This window comes from Oryctolagus cuniculus, chromosome 7 (genome assembly GCF_964237555.1).
Source record: "Oryctolagus cuniculus chromosome 7, mOryCun1.1, whole genome shotgun sequence".
Taxonomy (NCBI): Eukaryota; Metazoa; Chordata; class Mammalia; order Lagomorpha; family Leporidae; genus Oryctolagus; species Oryctolagus cuniculus.
Window position 1 is genome coordinate 47,974,160 of NC_091438.1, and position 24,118 is coordinate 47,998,277.

A 24,118-nucleotide genomic window follows, 5' to 3' on the forward strand; every position below is an offset into this window, starting at 1 on the left:
TGGAAAGGCCAACTAATGTTACAGTGCAGTATATAGTAATACCAAATGCTAGCTGAATGTTTCATTTTTGGCCTACAGGTGTTCAAATTAGTTTTAGGTATGCTCCCAAAAGGTAGAACTGTAGAATGGAGAATTACAAAGAAAAAAAAATATTAGGGGCAGCTGCTGCTTGGGACACTAATTACCTATATCAGAATGTCTGGGTTTGAGTCCTGGCTTTATTCCCTAATCTGCTTTCTGCTCATGTGCACCCTGGGAGATAGCAGGTGATGGTCTAAATAACAGGGTTCCACTGAGAGATCCAACTGAGTTCCTGGCTTTCCTGCTTTGGCTTGGCCCAGTTCCAGCTGTTGTGGGCACCTGGGGAGTGAACCAGCAGATGGGAAATCTCTGTCTCTCTCTTCCCCTCTCTTTCTGCTTTTCAGATAAATAAAAAAATTTAAAAACATAGTAATAAAACATGCATTTCTTTGAATTAGATTATATAATTTTATGAAAGGAAATTTTTTTTCTAATTGTTTGAGGCTTTTTTTCTTTTTTCTTTTTTTTTAACTTTTATTTAATGAATATAGATTTCCAAAGTACAGCTTATGGACTACATTGGCTTCCCCCTCCCCCCCGATGACTTCCCTCCCACCCGCAACCCTCCCCTTTCCCGCTCTCTCTCCCCTTCCATTCATATCAAGATTCATTTTCAATTTTCTGTATATACAGAAGATCAGTTTAGTATACATTAAGTTTTTTTTTTTTTTAACTTTTTGAGGCTTTTAAATAATTGGTAGTTATGTATGCTGAGGAAGATTGATTTACCAGAAGAAATTTACAAAGTGAATTAATTTCTTATAGATAACTAAGAGCAGATGCTATAGTAATTTGATTTTTTTTCTTCTTGTACTATTTCAAATGGAAATTTTATAATTGATAGTGAAGTGTCTAGTAGTAGGAAACAAGAAGTACAGAGAAGGTTGCCAGTTAACCAAATGTTTGGAAATTGATTCCAGAGAAAGCGTATGTTTTGCTATTAGCCTACCCTGTATTGATTTGTAGAACACTCTGTGTCAAAAAGTCAATAATCTGAATCTTTAAGGGCTCAAGTAGAACTTTTATTTTTGTAGACTATTCTTTTGAAAGCTGAATTGTTGAAAACCCAGACCTTGGACTATCCTTGGCCTTAGCTGAAAGGAAAAAGAAAGAATTCATTGTGTAACAAATAGACATGCTGGTCTGGATCTAAAAAAATAAACATTAACATGATTTCTGTTTCTATTCAAGGTACTATTGTGCTAGTATTTGTGATATATTTTTTCTGACTTTGCCCACCCCCATTTTTCCAAAGATCACTTCCGTTGCACAAGCTTTCCAATTTATTAAATTGCCCAAATAACGATAATGCAGTCGTCTTATTAGTAGCACTGAAGAGGCAAATGCCAGTTCATCAGTTCTCTATGGAACTAGTCCTTGATGTTTGTAATGGGATTTGTCTCCTGGAAATTAATTTTATTGTTTGTAGGCCTGATACAAAACCAGAAACCCTTGAATAAATAGTGAAATTTTATTCTGACACACACACACACATACACATACCAGTGGTAGTGATGAAGCCACAGGGACAATTCTTGAGATCTTAATGGTGTACATCCACTACGGCACATGGTGAACAAATAAATTATTTTGGGAATGGTTAATTATAAGGTTGGTTGAGTTAGAGTTTTTTTTTTTCCCCTCTAAGTTTAATTTAACAGAAGAAAGTAGACATTCCCTGAGTTTATCCTGCAGTGGCGGTATAAAACTACCCAGAAATATGCAGAATGTAAACATTTCCTTTCAATTAAAAAAATACACAACATACATCACATTAAGAGAATATTATAGAATCTTTGAGCCTGGAATCAGTAGTAAGGAGTAAAGGTGGGGAAGTAGGACTGATAGATTAAACACTAGAACATCAGTAAAAGTTATGAACTTGCTGATCCTGGAAGTTGGCGAGTGAGCTAGTTAGCTGTGTCTGTTCATATAGGAAAGGACAGATACTAAGCTTTTGCTCTTAGTTTTGAGGTATCATCTCGGGAGATATAGAACTAAGGGAGTCCTTTCAGGACATTTTCTTGAAGGCTAGAGTTGGAAGACAATGGAATAGGAATGACAGATTGGGGACTGGCGTATAAGTGTGTTAAAACTGTGCTTTGGAAATGGTTGTAAGGCTGGGTGGGGAGGGGGTGAGTTGTTTGGGAGGAGTAGAGCAAGCTTTTTTTAAGGAAAGATATGGGCGGGGGAGGGAGTAATGCTGGGCACCAGTGGAGTGAGGCAGTATTTGGACAAAAGGAAGGAAACTGGTGTTTTTTGAGGATTTCTTAATTCCATTTCTTAATGGAATCCTAAAAAGAGGTCTGAAATGCAGATAATCCCCTTTATACATGAGGAAACTGAGGCATGAGGGGTTTATATTACTTACCCACCTCAGGCCAGAGCCAGTTCTTTCTCTCAGTGTGGTGTCAAAGGAGTTGAAGCTGTGAGAGTGGACTTGGCATGTAGACAGACTGTCCATGGTTTCACAGTCCTCCTCCCTAGGCTGACTGTGCCAGAGTGCTGTGGTTTCGGGAGTCGCATGGGCTGCGCTCATTGAAGTCTGGATTCTGCTGGTTTTTTACCTGTGTAGCTGAGAGCATATTGCTCAGCTGTGTGAGCTTCAGCAAATTCCTGTCTAGCATGCAGTTAATCATAAAACCTCTTAGGGGAGGAAGTTTAAGTGAAGTGCTATCTAAAGCTTTAACACATATTTTACTTTGTCTTCATTTCTTCTTTTCAGACCCATCTCAATCCCTCTGAATTGTACATAGGCCCCTGGAGACTGGAATTTGGTCATATTTTATTTCTAAGAAAGTTATATTTGATTTTGTTGGAAGATCCCACATTAACTAAAATCAGTCTGCCAAGATAATCATTCATCTCTCCCTCCCACCTAATCAAGAGCTGTATGAAATCTGTAAGTGCTTTTGTCCCTCCTCTTTCTCCCTGTTTGGATTCCTTGGGGCTGACATCACAGACATGGAGGAGTCTCTGACCTTTGAAAATTCTTGACGGTCTTGAATGTTGTGGTTTTTCCAGTGGGTTTTGTGAGGAGCTGAAGAGGACTCAGATGCAGCTCTAATGCATGTGGAACCGGGAGTGGGACAATGGTAGCTGTGGATGTTGTTAAATTTGAGAATGTAGGGTCAGTATTATTTCTGGCAGTTTAACGGAGCTCTGTTAGCTATAATCATTACTTATTTTGGGGTTGTTTTTATCTATGATTAAGTAGCTGAGCATGCAGACTGATTTTAATGCAGTATTAGTCTGAACTAAACAGTGTTTAGGAAGAGAAATCTGTCGCAGTCAGTCGTGTAACAATCTTAAGCAAATATGTTTGAGATGTGCCACTGTTCTAGACTTGCTTATTTACAACACTGACTGTTAATACTGTTGTGTGTGTGTGTGTGTGTCTCATAGGGTACTCCACAAATAGACTTCAATTCATCTGAATGAAAACTGATTGCATGCAAGGTGGATGCTATAGATAAAGCATGAGCAAGAACAAGATTCTTGCCCTCAAATTCTGGTTTAGTGGGGAGACATACATGCAAATGAACACAAATACCATGCACCGTGTTAAACGTTATGATAGTAGAATACTAGGTGCTGTTGATGCTCCAGGGAGGAAGTGGTCTACTTTGGAAGCCAGAGTATGCTTTGTAAAGGTGGGAGTAATGAAATTAGTCTTAAAGAATAGGTAAGAATTCCCCTGCTAGACAAGAGTCATTCTAGGCAGAAGAACTATATGTATAAAGAGCCTGAGATTTGAAACACTTAGTATACTTGAGGAATTATCAATACAAGGAAAGGAATGATGGGAGATAGTTAAGGCTAGAGAGTTACGGCCGGCGCCGTGGCTCACTAGGCTAATCCTCCGCCTTGTGGCGCCGGCACACCGGGTTCTAGTCCCATGGGAGACCAGGAGAAGTACCTGGCTCCTGCCATCGGATCGGCGCGGTGTGCTGGCCGCAGCACGCCGGCCGCGGCGGCCATTGGAGGGTGAACCAACGGCAAAGGAAGACCTTTCTCTCTGTCTCTCTCTCTCTCTCACTGTCCACTCTGCCTGTCAAAACAATAAAAAATAAAATAAAATAAAAAAATTAAAGAGAGAGTTAGGTAAAGTCAGGTCAGAATGGACCTCATTTGTCATGTATAGAAATTTGGATCTTACACTAGAGTCTTTGCAGATCCATTGAAAATTTTAGAACAGTAGGATTTAATACTATCACACTGCACTTTAAATTGTTCACTGTGGTTGCTTAAAGAAGCTGATCAATGACTGGAAAGAGGAAAAGGGGGAAGTTAGGAAGCTGTTTCCTAGGGTCTAGTTTATAAAAATAGAATAAAAGAGAAGTTGCTTATGGAAGGCATTGGGTAGATTAGAGAACCCTTGAAAATTAGTAAAATATTACTTGTGAGGAAAAGGTCAGAGAGAAGTGTAGGGATGGCTCCCAGGCCTGAGGCTTGGCTGACAGGGCTGATGTGGTGTCACTGGCTGGAATTGGCAGTATTTTTTTTTTTTTGACAGGCAGAGTGGACAGTGAGAGAGAGAGACAGAGAGAAAGGTCTTCCTTTGCCGTTGGTTCACCCTCCAATGGCCACCGCGGCCGGCGCGCTGCGGCCGGCGCACTGCGCTGATCCGATGGCAGGAGCCAGGAGCCAGGTGCTTATTCTGGTCTCCCATGGGGTGCAGGGCCCAAGCACCTGGGCCATCCTCCACTGCACTCCCTGGCCACAGCAGAGAGCTGGCCTGGAAGAGGGGCAACCGGGACAGAATCCGGTGCCCCAACTGGGACTAGAACCCGGTGTGCCGGTGCCGCTAGGCGGAGGATTAGCCTAGTGAGCCGCGGCGCCGGCCTGGAATTGGCAGTATTGCAGTAGGAATAGTTTGAAAGGGTTGGGGACAGAGATGAGAATGAACTCATGTTTTCATGTGTTTTTAGTGCCTGTGGGATTCCTAGGTGAGGAAGAAAGACTTTGGGGCTGTGGAGTCACCCTTAAATCCACTTGTGTTCCATCCAAACTATTCTTACTGTAATGAAGGTGGTCTTTTGACAATTCAAATCTGCAGTGCCCTTCCCCTGCTTACAGCCCATCAGTAGCTTCTCCTTACTGCAGGGGTGAAATTTCGAGTAGTTTTGCAGGGTCCCCCAGGCCTTCTCTTTGTCTTCATTTTGTGCTGTTCTCACCTTTATGTTCCTTCTTGTCACAGAACTTTGACACATTTCCTCTGCTTGGAGCATGCTTCCCTTTCCAGTTTCTCTCTAATTGCTGCTCATTCTTTAATTCCTAGAGAAAAATCACTTCCTTAGGCAAGCTTTTCTTGACTCCCTATAAGAGGTAATGCTCCTCCCCAGTCCCAGCATTTATTACAATTGTTTGTGAAATTCTGGTTTTTTCTTTTTTCTCCTTACTGGAAGCTGTGTGAGAATAGGGATTGTGTCAAGGTCACTGCTGTGTGCTTTTTAAATTTAAAAATTTTTTACTTTTATGTATTTGAAAGATACAGAGAGTTAGAATATGAGCATGCTTCTGGCTGCTGGGTCATTCTTCAGATTCCTACAACAGCCATGGCTGGGCCAGGCCAAAGCCAGGAGCTGGGAACTCAGTCCCAGTTGCCCACGTGGGTGGCAGGAACCCAACTACTTGAGCCATCATCTGCTGCCTTCCAGGATGTGCATTAGAAGGAAGATGGAATTATTAATGGAGCTGAAACTCAAACCTAGGCGCTCTGATGTAGAATGCAGGTGTCCCAGATGGCATCCTTACTGCCGAACCAAAAGCCTGCTCCCCCAATTTTTTTTAGATTTATTTTATTTATTTGAAAGAGTTACAGAGAGACAAAGGAAGAGAAACAGAGGGGTCTTCCATCCACTGGTTCATTCCCCAAATGGCTGTAACAGGTGGAGCTGAGCCGATCAGAAGCCAGAAGCCAGGAGCTTCTTCTGGGTCTCCTGCATGGGTGCAGGGGCCCAAGGACTTGGGCCATCCTCCACTGCTTTCCCAGGCGCATTAGCAGGAAGTTGGATCGGAAGTGGAGCAGCTGGGGCTCAAACCAGCACTCGTATGGGATGCCAGTGCTGTAGGCCAGGGTTTTAACCTGCTGCACCACAGTGCCAGCCCCAGCCCACATTTTAAAATAATTAACTTTTATTTATTTATTTTTTTGAGAGCCAGAAAGAGAGAGAAATAGAAAGAGATCTCCCACTCATTGGTTCACTCTTGAGAGCCAGGAACTCAAACCAGTCTCTCATGTGGGTGGCAGAGACCCAACCACTTGAGCCATCACCTGCTGCCTCCCACAGTGTGCATTCACAGGAAGCCAGAATCAGAAGTGGAGCTGGAACTTGAACCCAGGCAGTCTGCTGTCTGCTGTATGTGATGTGGGCATTTCAACTGGCATCTTAACAGCTAGAGAAATTATCTGTCTTTTTAAAAAAAAGATTTATTTATTTTTTGAAAGGCACAGTGACAGAGAAAAAAGAGAGATCTCCCATCTTCTGGTTCACTCCTCAAGTGCTCGCAATAGCCAGGGCTGGGTCAAGCTGCATCCAGGAGCCAGGAACTCAATCCAAGCTTCTCACGTGGGTGACAAGGACTCAAGTGCTTGAGCCATATCTGCTACCTCCCAAATGCAGTTAGATTGGAAGTAGAGGTGTCAGGACTTGAACAACAGAATTGTTGAATGGATTGTGCAGATGGGCTTTAGAATTGCTTAGGAAGATGGTAGGATTTGAAATGAGGAAAATATAAGGCTGTTATCCAAGTGTTTAACCAATATGATAGTCACAGCCCTTTCCTATGGTATAAGAGTTAAGTGAGTAAGAATTGGTATAGTTTGGAAGCAGTGTGGTGCAGTAGAAAGAGCAAGGGTTCAGATGATCTGGGTCCAGACTGGATCACCCACGTGACTTTTAAGCATTTTTTCATTCTCTACTTGTAAGTTGGAAATCATGAATAAGATAGTGTGTTGGAAAGTGCTGCATATATGAGGGATATTCAGCAAGCTTGTGGAAAATTCTTACTATGAAAAACCATCCATGGGGTTCAAATTTTTCTTGCGTCAAAATATTTATTTTTTAGAAGTTCATTTTCTATGAAGTTCTATAAACTTCTAAAAAATGTTTATTTATGGGGCAATGTTGAAGTGTGGTGGGTTAAGTCGCTGTTTACCAATATCCCATATAGGACTGCAAATTCAAGTCCTGGCTGCTCTGCTTCCAGTCCAGCTCCCTGCTAATGTGTCTGAGTGAGCAACAGAAGACAGGATGGTCCCATCTGCTTGGGAAACCCAGATGGAGTTCCTGACTCCTGGCTCTGGCCTGACGCAGCTTAGTCTCTTGAGGCCATCTGGGAGGTGAACCAGCAGATGGAAGCTCTCTCTGTCTCTCCCTCTCTTTCTGTCACTCAGCTTTTCAAACACATTAAAAAAAAAAAAAACAAAACAAACAAAAAAAAAAACAAACTTGTTTTAAATATTTATGACATAAGGCTGGTGCTGTGGTGTAGTAGGTAAGACCGCTACCTGCAGTGCCGACATCCCATATGGGTGCCGGTTCGAGTCCTGGCTGCTCCACTTCCCATCCAGCTCTCTGCTATGGCCTGGAAAGGCAGTAGAAGATGGCCCAAGTGCTAGGGCCCCTACACCTGGGTGGGGGACCCAGAAGAGGCTCCTGGTTCCTTGCTTCAGATCGGTGCAGTGCAGCTCTGGCCATTTCGACCAACTGGGGAGTGAACTAGAAGATGGAAGACCTCTCTCTCTCTCTCTCTCTCAGTCTCCTTTTTTCTGTGTAACTCTGACTTTCAAATAAATAAATAAATATTAAAAAAAAAAGACACAGATACATACAGAGAGAGAGGTATCATTCTTCCATCTGTTGGTTCACTCTCCAAATGCCTACAACAGCTGGGGCTGGGCCAGACTGAAGCCAGATAGAACTCCATCTTGGTGTCCCATATGGGTAGCAGGGACTCAAGTGCTTGAGCCATCAGCTGCCTCCCAAGATGACTCCCATTGCTGCCTCCTAAGGTGCAGGAAGTTGGATTAGAAGCAGGGTAGCCAGGACTTGAACTGGGCATTCCAAGCACCAGCTTACTGCTGTGCCCCAACGTTTACCACTATGTTTCCGTGAACTTTTTGAAGTAGCCTTATATTAACTTGATTGCTGTTGTCACTTCAAGATGGTATGGAGGGGCTGGCATTGTGGTGCAGTGGGGTAAACTGCTGCTTGAAATGCCAGCATCCCGTATTAGAGTTTGGGTTCAAGTCCTGGCTATGCTACATCTGATATAGCTTCTGCTCATATGCCTTGGAAGTCAGCAGACCCAAGTGCTTGGGTTCCTACCACCCACATGGGAGGCCAGGATGGAGTTCTTGGCTTCAGCTTGACCCAGCCCTAGCTGTTGCAGCCACTTGGGGAGATTTTTCTATCTCTCCCTTCTCTGCCATACCACCTTTTAAAGAAATAAATATTTTAAAAAATAAGATATCAAATATACCTCAATAAAGCTATAAAAAGAGGATATGAAGTGAAGTAGAGGTGAGAGGCAGATAGTAGCAGAAGTGAATTTTGAACAAGGTCTTTCATTTATTCAACATGTTTGGTTTATATGATAGCACAAATATTTACAAACAAGTACCAACAAGTACCTATATAAGGAAGGATTTTGTAAAATGAGGGCCACTGACTGGCTTATGGTAACCTTTTTTTTTTTTAAAAGATTTATTTTATTTATTTGAAAGGTAGAGGTACAGAGAAAGAGAGAGGGAGGGAGATACAGAGAGAGAGAGTTCTTCTATCTGTTGGTTCACTCCCCAAATGGCTGCTTCATCTAAGTCTCCTACATGGGTGCAGGGGCCCAAGGACTTGGATCATTTTCCACTGCTTTCCCAGGCTCATTAGCAGGGAGCTGGATGAGAAGTGAAGCAGCTGAGACTTAAAATGGCACCCATATGGGATGCCAACATTGCAAGCTGCAGCTTGACCCGCTATGCCACAGTGTTGGCCCTTATGATAACCTTTTGATGTTGATGTACAGTAGTATTTATGTAAAGAAATGCTTTATTTAATAATTTTCCATGAAAATTCTATCAGGTGTGGGAGTAGATTTTATTCTGCAGAACAGAATAAGGATCATTTTGTGAAAATTATAGGGAGAGAGAGGCTGTTAATAGCTTTTGCTTTAGTTTTAGAAGAAAGTTTTCTAACAATCAGAGCTGTCTGACAATGAAGTGGACACCATGACAAAGGAATGAGTTCGCTTTCAGAGCTTGTAGTCAACTGAGACTGGATGATTTATCTGTTTGAAATGAAATAAAAGGGTTCCTGTGTGGAGGGCAGACACTGGATTTAATAATTGCTAAAGGCCATTTAAGTTGGAAGACTGGAGGATTTTGACTCCAACTGGGTTCTGTGTATATAGCAATAAATGAATAAATATTTGAGTGCATCCTGTGTTGTATTTTGAAGACTGAAAGCCAGTGTTTGGTTTTGTTTTTGTTTTTTTTCCTTACTGTGTTGAGAGAAAGGCACAGACTGAGAATTAGTCATTGGCTTTGATAGTCCCATGTGGAACTGGAGAAGCTCAAGCCAGGTGTTGGTGGTGATGTAACAAAATCATCTGTCCTCCCGTTGGGTGGGGTTAGGGTGGAGTCCCTGGTGTGTACCTGGAGACATCAGATACTAGCGTGTCTGCCAAGAAGTTTGGTTAGTGTTTGAACTTTTACTGCAGAGCAAGTCTTTCTAGATAATGTTGGGCCTCTAAATTATTTTTTTTTAAAAATTTTAAAAAAGAATGACCTACCTGCTTGTTGACATGTGAGAGCTATGAGTCCATGACCTTGCCCTGATGTTTCTAATTTCCCTCTCCCAGATGTCTGTGTCTGAGGCTTGATATCTCTTCTTTCTGTTGAGTACCTTTATTCTGATTGCTATTTGTGTGTTTATTGTATATTTTCCATGTGCTTTCAAACATTAATAAAGTGGCTTTACTGTTACTTGGCTTTTTTTTTTTTTTTTTTTTTTTTTTTAGAGAAAAGTTTGAGATTCATTTTGCTACTATAATCTTAGTCTTTGATTGTATACCTATTTAATTTTTTTGGTCTGCTTCCATCTACTGTGACCTAAGGCAGTGACTAAAATGGGTTTGGAGAAGGAATTCTTGCTTTTATTAGGGGAAGGAATGGTCATTCATTTACCTATGCATTCTAAAGGAATTTAGTGCTTAAGTATAGAATGTAGGGAACAAATTTATTTTATATCTTCATAGTTGGAGTTTAAGGTATCCTAGACCAAAAGTGCTTTATGTATTAGTAGCCCTTTCTTATAATTATGTTCTCAAAACTGAAGTAAACTGGACACTGATAACAACTAGTCTGGAAAAGAATGTAAGGTTTGTAGCTTAGGAGGCTGGATTGGGGACGATCCTCTTCTAAACCCAGGAAGGATCTTAGAAGTCCTCCAGCCCAAGTCCAGGTTATAGACAAGGCAGCTGAAACCCTGTAATACAGTAACCTGATCAAGTCACGCAGTTAGTTGAGGGAAGTTCACAAGTTGATAGAAAGTGTGCATTTTCTTTTAATTCCATTTTCCCATGAAATGTCTGAAGGTTCCTTATATAAGTGAATGTAAGTAAAAATTGTATGGTGGGAGTGGTGGGAGTAGTGATGGTATGGTTGATGTCTCTTTAGAGAATTTTAAAGCTTTGAGAGAGAGGACTGAGACCAGGACAATCTCTTAGAAATAGAGGGGTGATGAGAAGTACCTTAGAATTTCTGATCGGCTAAGCCTCAGATTTGTTGCTGTGGCTGTGGCTGATGTGGAGTTTCACTTGGTTGTTTAATCCCTCGTGCACTGGGGATTTATTGACTGCGTATTGTATTGTAGATGCTGTGCTGAATATTAGGGTTACAGATAGAAATAAGTCATGAATCTTCTGTACCACCAGAGCAGTGTAAGAGAGAATGGTTAGTTGCCATCTCTCTCTTTCAAAAGACAAGACAAAAAAAAAATATTATCAGATTAGTGACTTACTGATTTTATAATCTACATTTTGTAACCTTTGCTGTTTATTTGCCTTACTCTTTCTAAGGAATGCAGAAAATCAGGATCTGATGATACCACTGAGCAAGCTGGATCCTGGGGTAGGGAGAGGCATGAAGCAAAAGTACCTGGGAGTCACCCTTAGGTTTTAGGCTCCGTGGAGGACACACTGCTGAGTAATCACCTGTTGCTTTCAAGAATTCTAATTCTGGCCTTTGCCAAAATGCAGAACAGTAGGTGTGGTAGGACAAGTAGGTACCTGGCGAGGTTCTGAATGAGTTTTCTTCTAACAGAGTACTGGAAACCTGCCAGGATTTCATCGGAGATTGTCCTTCACTCTGTTACTGCTTCCTCAGCTGGGACTGTTCACTGCAGAGGAATGTTGGGTCGGTGCCACACTGTCAGGTCAGGGACATGGTTTCTCCCAAAGTCAGGTCCGAAAGCAGAGTTCTTTTTCAGGTGATCATTTTCTTTGGCACTCACTTTAATCATTTGTCCTGGATATAGAAAGACATGTTTGGGGTAGGTTTGTTTTCCTGAGTTCATGAATTTAGTGGACAGAGGTGACCTTCTGTTATGAACTTTTGGGATCCCCCTTTGCTGTGCAGAATAGCTTATTTGATTTTGAGTAGTTTTGCATAATTTTAGCAATCACCTCTCCTATTTCATCTACTAGCACCAATCACTAGTCAACCCTAAAATTATTGGATACATATTATTCATTTATTCCAAAATATTTACTGAGGGCCTGTGTGCCAAACACTGTGGTAGGTGATGCTTGGTCTGCTTAGGTTAGTAAACAGAACACAAGCACCTTGCTTTCAAGAAATTTACATATTAGAAGAGGTGGCCAAACAGCAACCAATTAAATAACTGCAGGAAGAAAATAAGCAAGGTGCCATGTTAAAGAATATTGCAAGTGGGAGTTCTTTAGGTTGGTGGTCTGCTGCTTTTTTTTAATTTGAAAAAGAAACCTGTGGTAGAAATTAATACTGTTGAAAAGCAGAGTGGTATGGGTCCAGAATTAATGTAGGAGTTAAAACATTATTTTTTTTTAACTTTTATTTAATGAATATAGATTTCCAAAGTACAGCTTATGGATTACATTGGCTCTCCCCGCCCATGACTTCCCTCCCACCCGCAACCCTCCCCTTTCCCGCTCTCTCTTCCCTTCCATTCATATCAAGATTCATTTTCAATTTTCTTTATATACAGAAGATCAGTTTAGTATACATTAAGTAAAGATTTCAACAGTTTGCACCCACATAGAAACACAAAGTGAAAAATACTGTTTGAGTACTCGTGATAGCATTAAATCTCAATGTACAGCACATTAAGGACAGAGATCCTACATGAGGAGTAAGTGCACAGTGACTCCTGTTGTTGACTTTACAAATTGACACTCCTGTTTATGGCATCAGTAATCTCCCTATGCTCCAGTCATGAGTTTCCAAGGCTATGGAAGCCTTTTGAGTTCACCAACTCTTATCTTATTTAGACAAGGTCATGGTCAAAGTGGAAGTTCTCTCCTCCCTTCAGAGAAAGGTACCTCCTTCTTTGAAGACCTAAAACATTATTGTTAATGGAAGATGAATAGGAACTAAGGAACTAAATGTTACTCTTCATAATACATTTTAAACTACTTTATTCAATAGTTCAACTAAAATGAATGAGCTGTGATAATTAGTCTCCCCATTTGGTTAGGAAGCTGCTGAAATTGGGGCTGTAATTATCCCTTGCGGTGTAATTTGAGTTTTATGTGTTTTCCTCCTCAGGTGAAGGCCTGAATTTTGATCTATGTCCTGCCTGCATCCAGCTGCTTGAAAGTACTTGATGATCACATGACCCTGGACATGGATGCTGTCCTGTCGGATTTTGTCCGTTCCACAGGAGCAGAGCCAGGGCTGGCCCGAGATCTCCTGGAAGGTAAGAAGACATGGGGGAAAAGGAGAAAAGACAACATAGAATGTGATATTTAGTGTCAGAATAATTTGGAACATTTAGGGTGATCAAGAAGATACTGTGTGTAAGGCTTATATATAAGTTACTTCTAACCCTCTTTGTGTGTGACCCACCATAATTCTAAAATTTACCCTTTTTTACCTTGAAATTATCAGGGTGCCTTTCTGCATTCTAAGTTTGTACTTAGGTAATGCAAGTGAAAATTTGAAATAGTCTGCTGAAAGCCTAATTCTAGATCTAGGCTTCTTAATAAATAAATGACTTTGATTTCTATATTTGGGATCTTCTGGTTTTTTCCCTCCCTCCCTCCCTTCCTCCCTGTCTTTCTCCCTTCCTCCCTTCCTCCATCTCTTCCTAACTGATATGGATACTATTGTGTTGAGTAATTAATGTTTTCATTTTGCTGCTTTTGTTTACTTATGTCTGTATATACACGTTTGATTATTCTAGATTTTAAGGTCCTAAAGGATTGGGGGCATATCTGTAGTACTCTTTTTTCTTTTCTTTTTTTTTGAAGACTTATTTATTTTATGTGAAAAGCAGAGTTACAGAGAGAGATACAGACAGATAGAGATCTAACATCTGCTGGTTCACTCCCCAAATGGGCCAGGCCAAAGCCAAGAGCCAGGAGCTTCTTCTGGGTCTCCCATGTGGGTGCGGGGGCCCAAGCATTTGGGCCATTTTCCACTGTTTCCCCGCTATACCACAGTGCCAGCCCCACTATCTGTAGTATTCTTTAGTACATAATTAACAAATGCTTTTTTCTTGTTTTTGTTTTTATTCATTAAAATTATTTTTATTTATTTTTAATTTTATTTAAGGTAAACCGATTTCATGTATTTCATATATACACATTTAGGAACATAGTGGTACTTCCCACCCTACCCTCCCTCCTGCCCACATACCTACCTTTCCTCCCCCTTCCTCTCTTACGCCCTCTCTTAACAGGTGCTTTTTGATGAAGAAAATATGTGATGGCACAAACTGGGAAGCACACAGGGAAGAGGCAAGTTTGTAGCCTAACTTTTTAGATTGCCAACTCCTGTCAGGCTGTGATAACTTGGCATTTGCTTAGCAACCTGTGAGAAGACCATGGGTTTGGAAACAGAAGGTCAGGGTTTAAATTCCAGCGCAGCTTTGCCCTTAATTTGGATTTTGAGTTCCTACTGCTTTTCCCCACAGTTCCTGTCACCTTTCTTTGTCACATTTGGTTATTTCCCAAATCTACAAGGTCCTCCATTATTCTCCTTATCCTTCAAGATTCAGCTCAAATACCTCCTCTCTTATAAAACAGTCCTTAAAGAAAATGAGCAAACAAACAAAACCCCAGTCCTGGGGCTGGTGCTGTGGCATAGGAGGTTAAGTCTGCCTATGATGCCAGCATCCTATATGGGTGCTTGTTTGAGTCCCTGCTGCTCCACTTCCGATTCAGCTCCCTGCTGATGGCTTGGGAAAGCAGTGGAAGATGGTCCATGTGCTTGGATCCCTGCAGTGGAGTAGGAGACCTGGAAGACGCTCCTGGCTTTGGCCTGGCCCAGCCCTGGCCGTTGCGGCCATCTGGGGAGTGAACCAGCTGATCCCTGTTTGTCTCTCCCTCTCTCTGTCTGTAATTCTACCTCTCAAATAAGTTACTAAATCTTAAAAAAAAATACAAACACCAACTTTTAACTATTCCTCATTCCTCTTGAATCATGTGTTGAATACCTTTAGGTATTCAGTATGTACAAGGTATTTCAGATATATTATTTTATTCACATAACCATCCTGCATTACAGGTTTTGTTAGCCTAGTTTCAAAACTGAGGTTCAACGACATTAAGTAGGATTTGAACCTAGGCCATCTGGTTTCAGAGTGGACTCTTACCAATTCTGTTATACATCATTGGTTACACACACATGCATGCATGTATATGCACACATCTGTGAAAAAGGAGGTGAGCATGCTCTGAGAGTGAAGAGAGAAGCCTGATTTCGTTCTAGAGCGCAGGAAGGACTTTGAGGAAGTGATATTTGGGCTGAACCCTGAAGGGTGAGTAGGAGTAACAAAACAATGAAACAGATGAGAGAGTGTTTATGCAGAAGAAATGGCTTTTACAAGGGCCCTATGGGAGACAGCGTTTGGCAGATTGGAGAAACTATGAGTGAACGAGGTAGGATGAGTAGTGTAAGAGTGCTGGTGATAACTAAGTAAGTTATAAAGTATATTATAAGGTGTTAGGTGCTATGGAAAATGGTAAGGGGAATTGTGAGGTGGGTCATGATTTTTGTTTGGGTTTCAGGGTAGGCCTTATTAAGAATGTGACATTCGAGCAAGTACCTGAAGCTGAGGAGGGGTTGTCTGTGTGGATAAACTGGGGAAAGAGCCTTTGAGGCAGTGGAAGTACTCAGTGGAAAGGCCATAGGGTGGGAGCAGTCACAGCTTGTGGCGGTGACAAGCATAGTGAGCAAAGGGAATTGAACAGATGGAGAATATCATGATTTAAAAGTAAGATCATCAGGCATGGATAAATAGTAAGCTTAACTGGAGAATTTTAACAGTAAGAAAAATAGCAACAGTAGTAAATACATAAATGATGCTTTCTGTGTACCAAGTACTATTTTGAGTAGCTTCAACTCATTTAAACTTCATAATATTCCTAGGAGGTAAGTGTTTATTATCATCTGTGTTTTCAAAGATAAGAAAGTAAAACACAAAGAAGAGGCTAGAAAGGTAGACCAGGTCTTAGAAAGCCTTGAATGTCAGGCAATAGAGCCTGGATTTTAATAACATAGGCCATGATAAGCTCTATTAATAGCTTTTCATCACTATAACATTCGCCTGAGAGAAACTACTTAAGAAGGAAGGAATTTTATTTTAGCTCATAGTTTTGGAAATTCACAGTCCAAGACTGGGTGGCCACATTGGTCTAATGTCTGATGAGGATAGTGGATGGCCTAATGTGTGCAGAGGAAGGATCACATGGTTGTTTGGGTTGCAGAGAGAGAGGCTGGGCTAAACTTGGCTTTTATAACCAACTCTAGTGAGAACTACATTCCAAGGGTGTGCCTCCAGTGATCTAAGGACCTCCCACTAGACCTACCTTCTAGACACCATAATTGGGTGAAGCCTACCCTCCCAGCACCATTAACTTAGGACTTTGGAGATTAAATGTCTGCATGAATTTGGGAGACAAATCATGTTCAAACTATGACAAGCCATTAATAATGATTTTGATCATGGAGCTGAAATGATAAAACCCAGCTTTAGAAAAATCTCATGGCATTCTTTAGAGTAGATTGAAGGTGGGATACTAGGTGATAGGAATTGAACTAAGACAATGGCAGATAGAACAGAAAGATGTATGAATAATCATGTACTGTATGTTTATTGAATAATTTAACTGAAGAAAGCAACAGAAATATTATGACAAGTCCATCATTTAGAGTCATTTCTTCAGTAGAGTAGTAATCCTTAAATTTGAGAAACATACAGTTCTCTTTGATAAACTGATGGGCACAGTTAACTTGTTCACATGCCCATAACCTTGTATACAATTTCAGGTGGTTTCAGGTACTCTACAGTACACCCAGGCTAAGAATCCCTTTGGATCTCAGAATTAGGAGATGTGACTTGAGTCTTGCTATGCCTTGGGGCATACTAGCTGTGACTTTGGGCAAGTCATTTACTTCTCTAGACTTGTAAAAGGAGGATTACTTTTAGGTTACTAGGCTTCTAAGGGCCCTTATCGTTCAGAGAGAGCAAGTTTTTATCCTCAGGGAGCCTACTTAGAAAATAGTAAATCAGTTGGTAAAGAAATTTGATATTTCAAATTGGAGTATTATAAAGAAAGTTGAAGCAGGATAAGAAAAAGAAGACTGGCTGCAGTGTGCATGAGTACATGCTTGCTAGTCTTGATAGGGTGGGAGAATAATCCTTCTGTGTCTTTCCCCAGTTTTCCTGTACTCTTGAGTACACAGTTTCCTTTTTGCTTTGTCTCCTTACAGGAAAGAACTGGGACGTGAGTGCTGCCCTCAGTGACTTTGAACAGCTACGACAAGTCCACGCTGGGAACCTGCTCCCATCCTTTAGTGAAGGGAGTAGTGGCTCCAGGAGCCCTGAAAAAGGGGGTTCCGATAGAGAGGCTGCTCGCCCTCCCCGACCCATCCTCCAGCGGCAGGATGACATCATTCAAGGTAGTGGGGTGGCTGAGGACTGTGTATGGACTGAAGGGGGGGGGGGCGCTGCTAAATGGATGCAGAAAGTCTGTGGTCCAGTGCAGGTGTTGCTTTCCTTCCTTTCCCCTCCCCCAGGCAAGCCCAGGTCAAGGGGCCTCTGTCTGTCCAGGTGCTTGCTGGAGCCCGTTCTGCATCTTGACTCTTACCCTCTATGAAGGCCTTCTTCAGATAGTGTGACAGAAACTGAGGGAGGAGGATAGTTATCTAATTGTTGGGATAAGGTAAATAATAAAGCAAAATTAAAAGGATCACCACCGCTTACCTCTTCTTAGGGTAATCTGTTAATATTTGCAACAATTGTCTAGCAACAATGAAAAATGCGTATATACTCTGTAAGTCAGCAATTTCCTTTCTAGGAATTTATCATATATGTATATGTATGTGTGCATGTGTATATATGTGTGTATACTTCCTTTCAGTAGATAAATACATACATAAACATACACACATGCAGTGTACAAGGGTATTCACTAAGGCATTATTACAGTAATTAAAGCTTGAACAGTTTTTAATGTCCTTTATTAAGAATGGTTAAATAGCCGGCGCCGCGGCTCACTAGGCTAATCCTCCGCCTAGTGGCGCCGGCACACCGGGTTCTAGTCCCGGTCAGGGCGCCGGATTCTGTCCCGGTTGCCCCTCTTCCAGGCCAGCCCTCTGCTGTGGCCAGGGAGTGCAGTGGAGGATGGCCCAGGTGCTTGGGCCCTGCACCCCATGGGAGACCAGGAAAAGCACCTGGCTCCTGGCTCCTGCCATCGGATCAGCGCAGTGCGCCGGCCGCAGCGCGCCGGCCGCGGTGGCCATTGGAGGGTGAACCAACGGCAAAGGAAGACCTTTCTCTCTGTCTCTCTCTCTCACTGTCCACTCTGCCTGTCAAAAAAAAAAAAAAAAAAAAAAAAAAGAATGGTTAAATAAATAGCAGGTATCCATATTTACAAATATTCTGCAGTCGTTAGAATTAGATGGAATTTGATAATACTGTCTTGGAAAAAAATCTCTGAAATCTTTTCAGAAAGGTAAAGATCCAGTACAGTGAATGTAGCATGCTCCTGTTTGTGTTTTGAAAGATGATTTTAAAAGATCTGTTTCTGTGTGCATAAAAACTTCTAGAAGGATGCAGGAGGTTGCCTCTGGGGAAGAGATGAGGGATTCTCAGTGAGAAGGAGACTTTTTTTGTACAATCATTTTATACCTTTTGATGGTATTTTGATTTTTTTAACCAAGGGCACATGGTACTTTGAAATGCTTAAAAAATATTTCTGAAAGAACATCGCTATGAAATAACTTCAGACAGTTCTTGTGTGATTTTGTACATCATCTCTGGCAAATACTGGATTGAGAATGACTACCTAATATGATTTTGAGCTCTTGCTTCCCTTTAATAATCATTATATAACTCAAGCCATACAAATGATTTACCACGGTACACTGGGCAAACTGTGATCTCAGTGTCATGTCTGCTGGGAAATTGCAAGTGCTGTGTATTCAAAACTAATGAAATCATTTGTACTGGTTTCCTCTGCAGTATATTAACAATTGCCTGTCCCTATAAATTTCTGAAAAGTATGGGTGTTAAGAAGAGTTGCAGTAGATAATATAAATATTACTATTAAGAAGAAGATAGTTCCCAAATGTGCAGGATTGGTCATTAATTTTCCTTTCTATGCCAGAAGTCCTTTTTATATTCTCCAAGACTCTGAGAGTTACCAGAGATCACCTGACTAAGTGTAGCTGCGTGAAGCCCCATTTATTTCCCTTATCCCCTCTTCTTCCCACCACACAATGACTGGGTTTTTAAATGAATGGGCACCTTATGTTGGGAAATGGAATTATGAGGAGATGCAAAGGAATGTGAGGCAAATTCCAAGTAAGGGTAGGAGGAATGAATGTTTGGTGCCAGTGTGAGTGCCTACAAAAATGCTATTTTCCAGATTTCCCCAAGTATATTTGGTTTGACAGAAAAGGGTTGTGAAATCCAGTAGCCAGATAGTCTCAGTTTTTCCCTGACTGGAAACCCTGTTGAGAGGTAGCCGCCAGACGTCAGTGGAAAGCTCTCTGAGTGGGCCGTGTGTATTCTAAGGTGACTCCATTTCTCATTGCAGAGAAACGCCTGTCTAGGGGCATCTCCCACGCCAGCTCCAGCATTGTCTCCCTGGCCCGGTCCCATGTCTCCTCCAATGGTGGGGGTGGGGGGAGCAGTGAGCACCCCCTGGAAATGCCCATCTGTGCCTTCCAGCTTCCAGATCTCACTGTGTATAATGAAGACTTCCGCAGCTTCATAGAGAGAGACCTCATTGAGCAGTCCATGCTGGTTGCCTTGGAACAGGCAGGTCAGTGAGTGCTTCCTCTCGCTTGCTTTCTCTCTACAGGCTGGCCTTGATTGGTAGCTTTTGGTCTAAGTGTGTGTGGTCTGATTGCAGTCAAAGTCAAGAGTCAATTAGATAAACATGTATTGAGCTAGGTGCTCTTTGAAATTAGAGAAAGGGTATAGATCAGATTCTTTGCTCTGGAAATTTCCTATCTGATGGAAGGGAAACCAGACATATATGTGAAAGGCCTAGGAATCAATACCTAAAAATCAATATGTGAAAAAAATATAACTAATTATAACTGGGTCCTGGTGGACAGAAAAGACTACTGCTGCAGGTAGGGCAGAGAAGTGACTAATCTAAAAGTTTATATGAAACTTGCCTTCCAGATTGATTTGTCTTTACAGTTGTGTGTGTTTTAAGCTGCCATTCAGATTAGTTAATGTGAGAGAGTGAGACTGCTAGGTGTTCTAGGAAAGCTAATCAGATTAAAAAAAAGAATTCTTACGAGAGAGAGGTGGGCGGTAGGGACATGGGAAGGAAGCTTTTATTTTTCATTTTGTACCTATCTGTGTTAACCATATACATCTATTTAGAGCTTTCTAAAAATCAAAAGTCAGTGTTATCTAGGCTGGTCAATATATAGACCAGTTTTTCTTTCTGTAGACTTTTCAGTAGTCCAAGAAACTGTCTAGCATCCTTCATGAAATGTTTTCCTCATTTAAATGGTGGTTGGCAATTGTGCGATGGCTGTAGAATTGACTCATTTTCTTGGGTGTTTTATGTGCTTTGTCCTATTGTTCATATCTTAAAGTCCCACCACACAGATGCTGACATGCTGAGTCTCAGATATGCAGATGACATTCACAGGGCACCTACATGCCTTGAGTTGTTTTTGTTTTACCGATGATTTTTTTTAAAGGTTTATTTATTTATTTGAAGACAGAGTTACAGAGAGGCAGAGGCAGAGAGCAATGGCTGGAGCTGCGCTGATCTGAAGCCAGGAACCTGGATTCTTCCCACGCAGATGCAGGGGCCCAAGGACTTGGGTCATCTTTTACTGCTTTCCCAGGCCATAGCAGAGAGCTGGATCAGAAGTGGAGCAGCTGAGACTAGAACTGGCACCCATATGGGATGCCGGCACTGCATGTGGCGGCTTCACCTGCTATGCCACAGCGCTGACTCCCTGATGTTTTTATGTTGAGCTTTGTTACTATATTGTTTACTGGTCTCCTGACCAGAGTGAAGTAATCAGAGCCAGACCACACTGCCAACACAGTTTTAACCTCTGATCTTGGCCTTATCATTTAACCCAGAGGTTCCTAACCTTGACCCTGTTGACATTTTGGGCCAGAAAATTCTTTGCTGTGTAAGCTACTTTGTGTGTTATGTTATGTTTAGAAGCATCCTTGGTCTTCACTAGATGTCAGTTGCATCCCCTTACCAGTTGTGAAATAAATGTATCTCCAGACATTGTCAGATTCACTGTGGGACAAAATTGTCCCTACTTAAGACCCACTGATCTAACCCTACATGACCACAGAGTTCTGACTGACTAAGATGTAAGTGAAGAAGAAAGAAGAGTTAAGAGAGTGAAGGTTTTATTCTGGGAAGCCTTCCCAGAAGAGGCTAATTTAGAATCAGTTTTAGAAATCGGGGTTGTTGTGTTTGATGCCATCTCCAGCACCTTTTTAGAAATCGGTGTTGTGATGCAGTGGGTTAAGCAGCTGCTTGTGACACTGGTGTCCCTTATCAGAATGCTAGTTCAAGTCCTGCCGCTCTGCTTCCCATCAAGCTCCCTGGTAATGCGTCTGGGAAAGCAGTGGATGAAGGCCCAAGTACTTGGCCCCTGCCGCTCACCTGGGAGAGCTGGATAGTTTCCTAGCTTGTGAGCTTGTGACCAGCCAGCTGAGCCCTGGCTGTTGTGATTGCTTTGGGGGAAGCAACAGATGGAAGATCTTTCTGTCTTTCTGTCTTTCCCGCTCTTTCTTTGTCTCTCTACCTTTCAAATAAATAAATAAATCTTAAAAAAAAAAAAAAAAAAAGGAGACGTTGAAATAGGGGGGAAGTGAGATAGTCTTCATGGATAATCTGTGCCTTCCTTTTCTCTCCCGTTACGTTTTTGCAGGGCGTTTGAACTGGTGGGTAAGTGTGGACCCCACTTGTCAGAGGCTGCTTCCTTTGGCAACTACTGGAGATGGGAACTGCCTTCTGCACGCAGCCTCTCTTGGTGAGTCTTGAAAGAAGCCCTCCGTTCCCTTGTAGAAAGGAAGCAGTTGAGTCAAATCTCATGTGTACAACTTGACCCAGCCAACCTTGATCTCAGGCAGTAGTGGTGGTGCACAGCCAGATTGACTGCATATGTGTGTGAGTGTGTGCGTGTGTGCATGTGTGTGTGAGTGTGTATGTGTGGGCACATGAGGAGAGAGCCCAGCTTTGGTTTTTCAGTCTTTTTCAGAGAGTGAGGAGGACACAGGGTTAACATGGGCATCACCCTGAGAGCTAACCCCTAGAAGCAATGAGCAGCAATGAGCAAGCAGTATAAAGCTCTGTGTGTGTGTTTCTACTTACTATTTATTATTTTGATGTATTTATTATTTTGGTGTATATTTTCTGCAGTCCTTTTTGACACTTATGTACTTTACATTTTTAAGCTGATTTGCAACTCAATATTATTTGCCCTTTAAAAACAGTTCACATTTACCAGCCAGCCCTCAAGCTTTGAAGCTGATTGCTTCAGGATTAAGGGCTTCCTGTTAAGAGCTTGTGGGATGTGGTATATTCCCCACTTTCAACCTCCAGAGTCAGAATACCCTTTTTGTCTTAATTAAGTCCTTCCTCTCTAAATCACAGTTGGAGTTTCTTTGAAACTGGACTTCAGCCTGGTTTCCTTCCTTCCTGGGTCTGTGTATCACAGTTAATAAGTGGAGCTGAGTTGATGTAAGGGATCTTCCCACCTTGCTTTCTTGCTACAGGGATGTGGGGCTTCCACGATCGGGACTTGATGCTCCGGAAAGCTCTGTATGCACTCATGGAGAAGGGAATAGAGAAAGAAGCACTGAAAAGGCGCTGGAGATGGCAGCAGACACAGCAGAATAAAGAGGTAGGAGAGCCTGGCGGGAATCGTTTGTTTCCCAAAGCCACCTAATGCCTGGCAGAAGGAAGTATCTCCAGGGGCTTGGGGAAAGCGGAGACTTAAGGACAAGCTGTCTGACACTGTGCTTTGTACCTGCCCAGTGCTCAGTAGCCCTTAGTGGCAGTCTGCAGAATGAGATATGATAATTCCTTGAGATAGGAATTATCTTTCTCTCTTTCTCTTTCTTTCCTTTTCCTCTTCCTCCCATCCTTCCTTCCTTCCTTCCTGCTTATATTAAGGCTATACAAATATTTAAGGACTTGAATTTTCAACCCTAATAGAAATGTTAAAAGCATAAAAAATTTATGGATATATATGTCATTTTTGTTCATATACTCAGTTTTAGCTTATTTAAATTAAAAAAAATTCCTGTTAAATGGAATTTGAATGGAACTGCTCAGGGATTTGGTAAATGTTGAGGCTGCCATTTAAAAAAAAAAAAAAAAGATTTTGAGCCTGCGCTGCGGCTCACTAGGCTAATCCTCCGCCTTGCAGCGCCGGCACACCAGGTTCTAGCCCCGGTCGGGGTGCAGGATTCTGACCCGGTTGCCCCTCTTCCAGGCCAGCTGTGGCCAGGGAGTGCAGTGGAGGATGGCCTAAGTACTTGGGCCCTGCACCCCATGGGAGACCAGGATAAGTACCTGGCTCCTGCCATCGGATCAGCGCGGTGCGCCGGCCGCAGCACGCCGGCCGCGGCGGCCATTGGAGGGTGAACCAACGGCAAAGGAAGACCTTTCTCTCTGTCTCTCTTTCTCACTGTCCACTCTGCCTGTTAAAAAAAAAAAAGATTTTATGTATTTGAAAGTTAAGAGTTATAGAGAAAGAGGGAGAGAGAGAGAGAGAGAGAGAGAGAGAGAGATCATCCATCTGCCGCTTCATTCCCCAGATGGCTGCAACAGCCAGGGCTGGGTCAGGCCAAAACCAGGAGCCAGGAGCTTCCCCTAGGTCTCCCATGTGGGTGGCAGGGGCCCAATCACTTGGGCCATCTTCTGTTGCTTTTCCCAATTAACATGGAAATGGAGCAGCCAGGACATGAACCAGCCAGCCCATATGGGATGCTGGCATCACAGGTTGTGGCCTAATTGTTGGTGTCATAGGTAACAGCTTTACCCACTATGCCGCAATGCTGGCCCCTAGTCTGATTTTTTTTTTTAAGATTTATTTATTTATTTGAAAGGCAGAGGTAGAGAAAGAGCAGGAGAGACAGAGAAAGAGAGAGAGATCCTCCACCTGCTGGTTCACTCCCGAAATGGCCTCAAAGGCTGGACAGGCCATCTTCCACTGCTTTTCCAGGCCATTACCAGGGAGCTGGATTGGAAGTAGAGCAGCTGAGACTTGAACCAGTGTCCATATGGGATGCTGGTGCTGCGGGTTGTGGCTTAACTGGCT

General features: G+C 42.3%; 1 protein-coding gene across 9 annotated transcripts in view; it reads left to right on the forward strand.

Moving 5' to 3' along the window:
* The window catches only part of OTUD7B (OTU deubiquitinase 7B), a 67,655-nt gene that overhangs the window by 27,680 nt on the left and 15,857 nt on the right, over nt 1-24,118 (forward strand). For 3 of the 9 annotated variants that reach the window (XM_051858712.2, XM_070077755.1, XM_051858714.2), the window contains 5 exons: nt 12,887-13,037; nt 17,057-17,245; nt 19,387-19,614; nt 21,722-21,823; nt 22,569-22,696. In XM_051858712.2, coding sequence (XP_051714672.1) covers nt 12,953-13,037; nt 17,057-17,245; nt 19,387-19,614; nt 21,722-21,823; nt 22,569-22,696 — 732 coding nt within the window. In that variant the 5' untranslated portion in view covers nt 12,887-12,952. Of the gene's footprint in view, nt 1-2,806; nt 2,984-11,404; nt 11,571-12,886; nt 13,038-17,056; nt 17,246-19,386; nt 19,615-21,721; nt 21,824-22,568; nt 22,697-24,118 lie in introns of those variants that run through there. The other 6 variants (XM_070077754.1, XM_017345918.3, XM_070077758.1 and 3 more) reach the window with 5 other exon arrangements.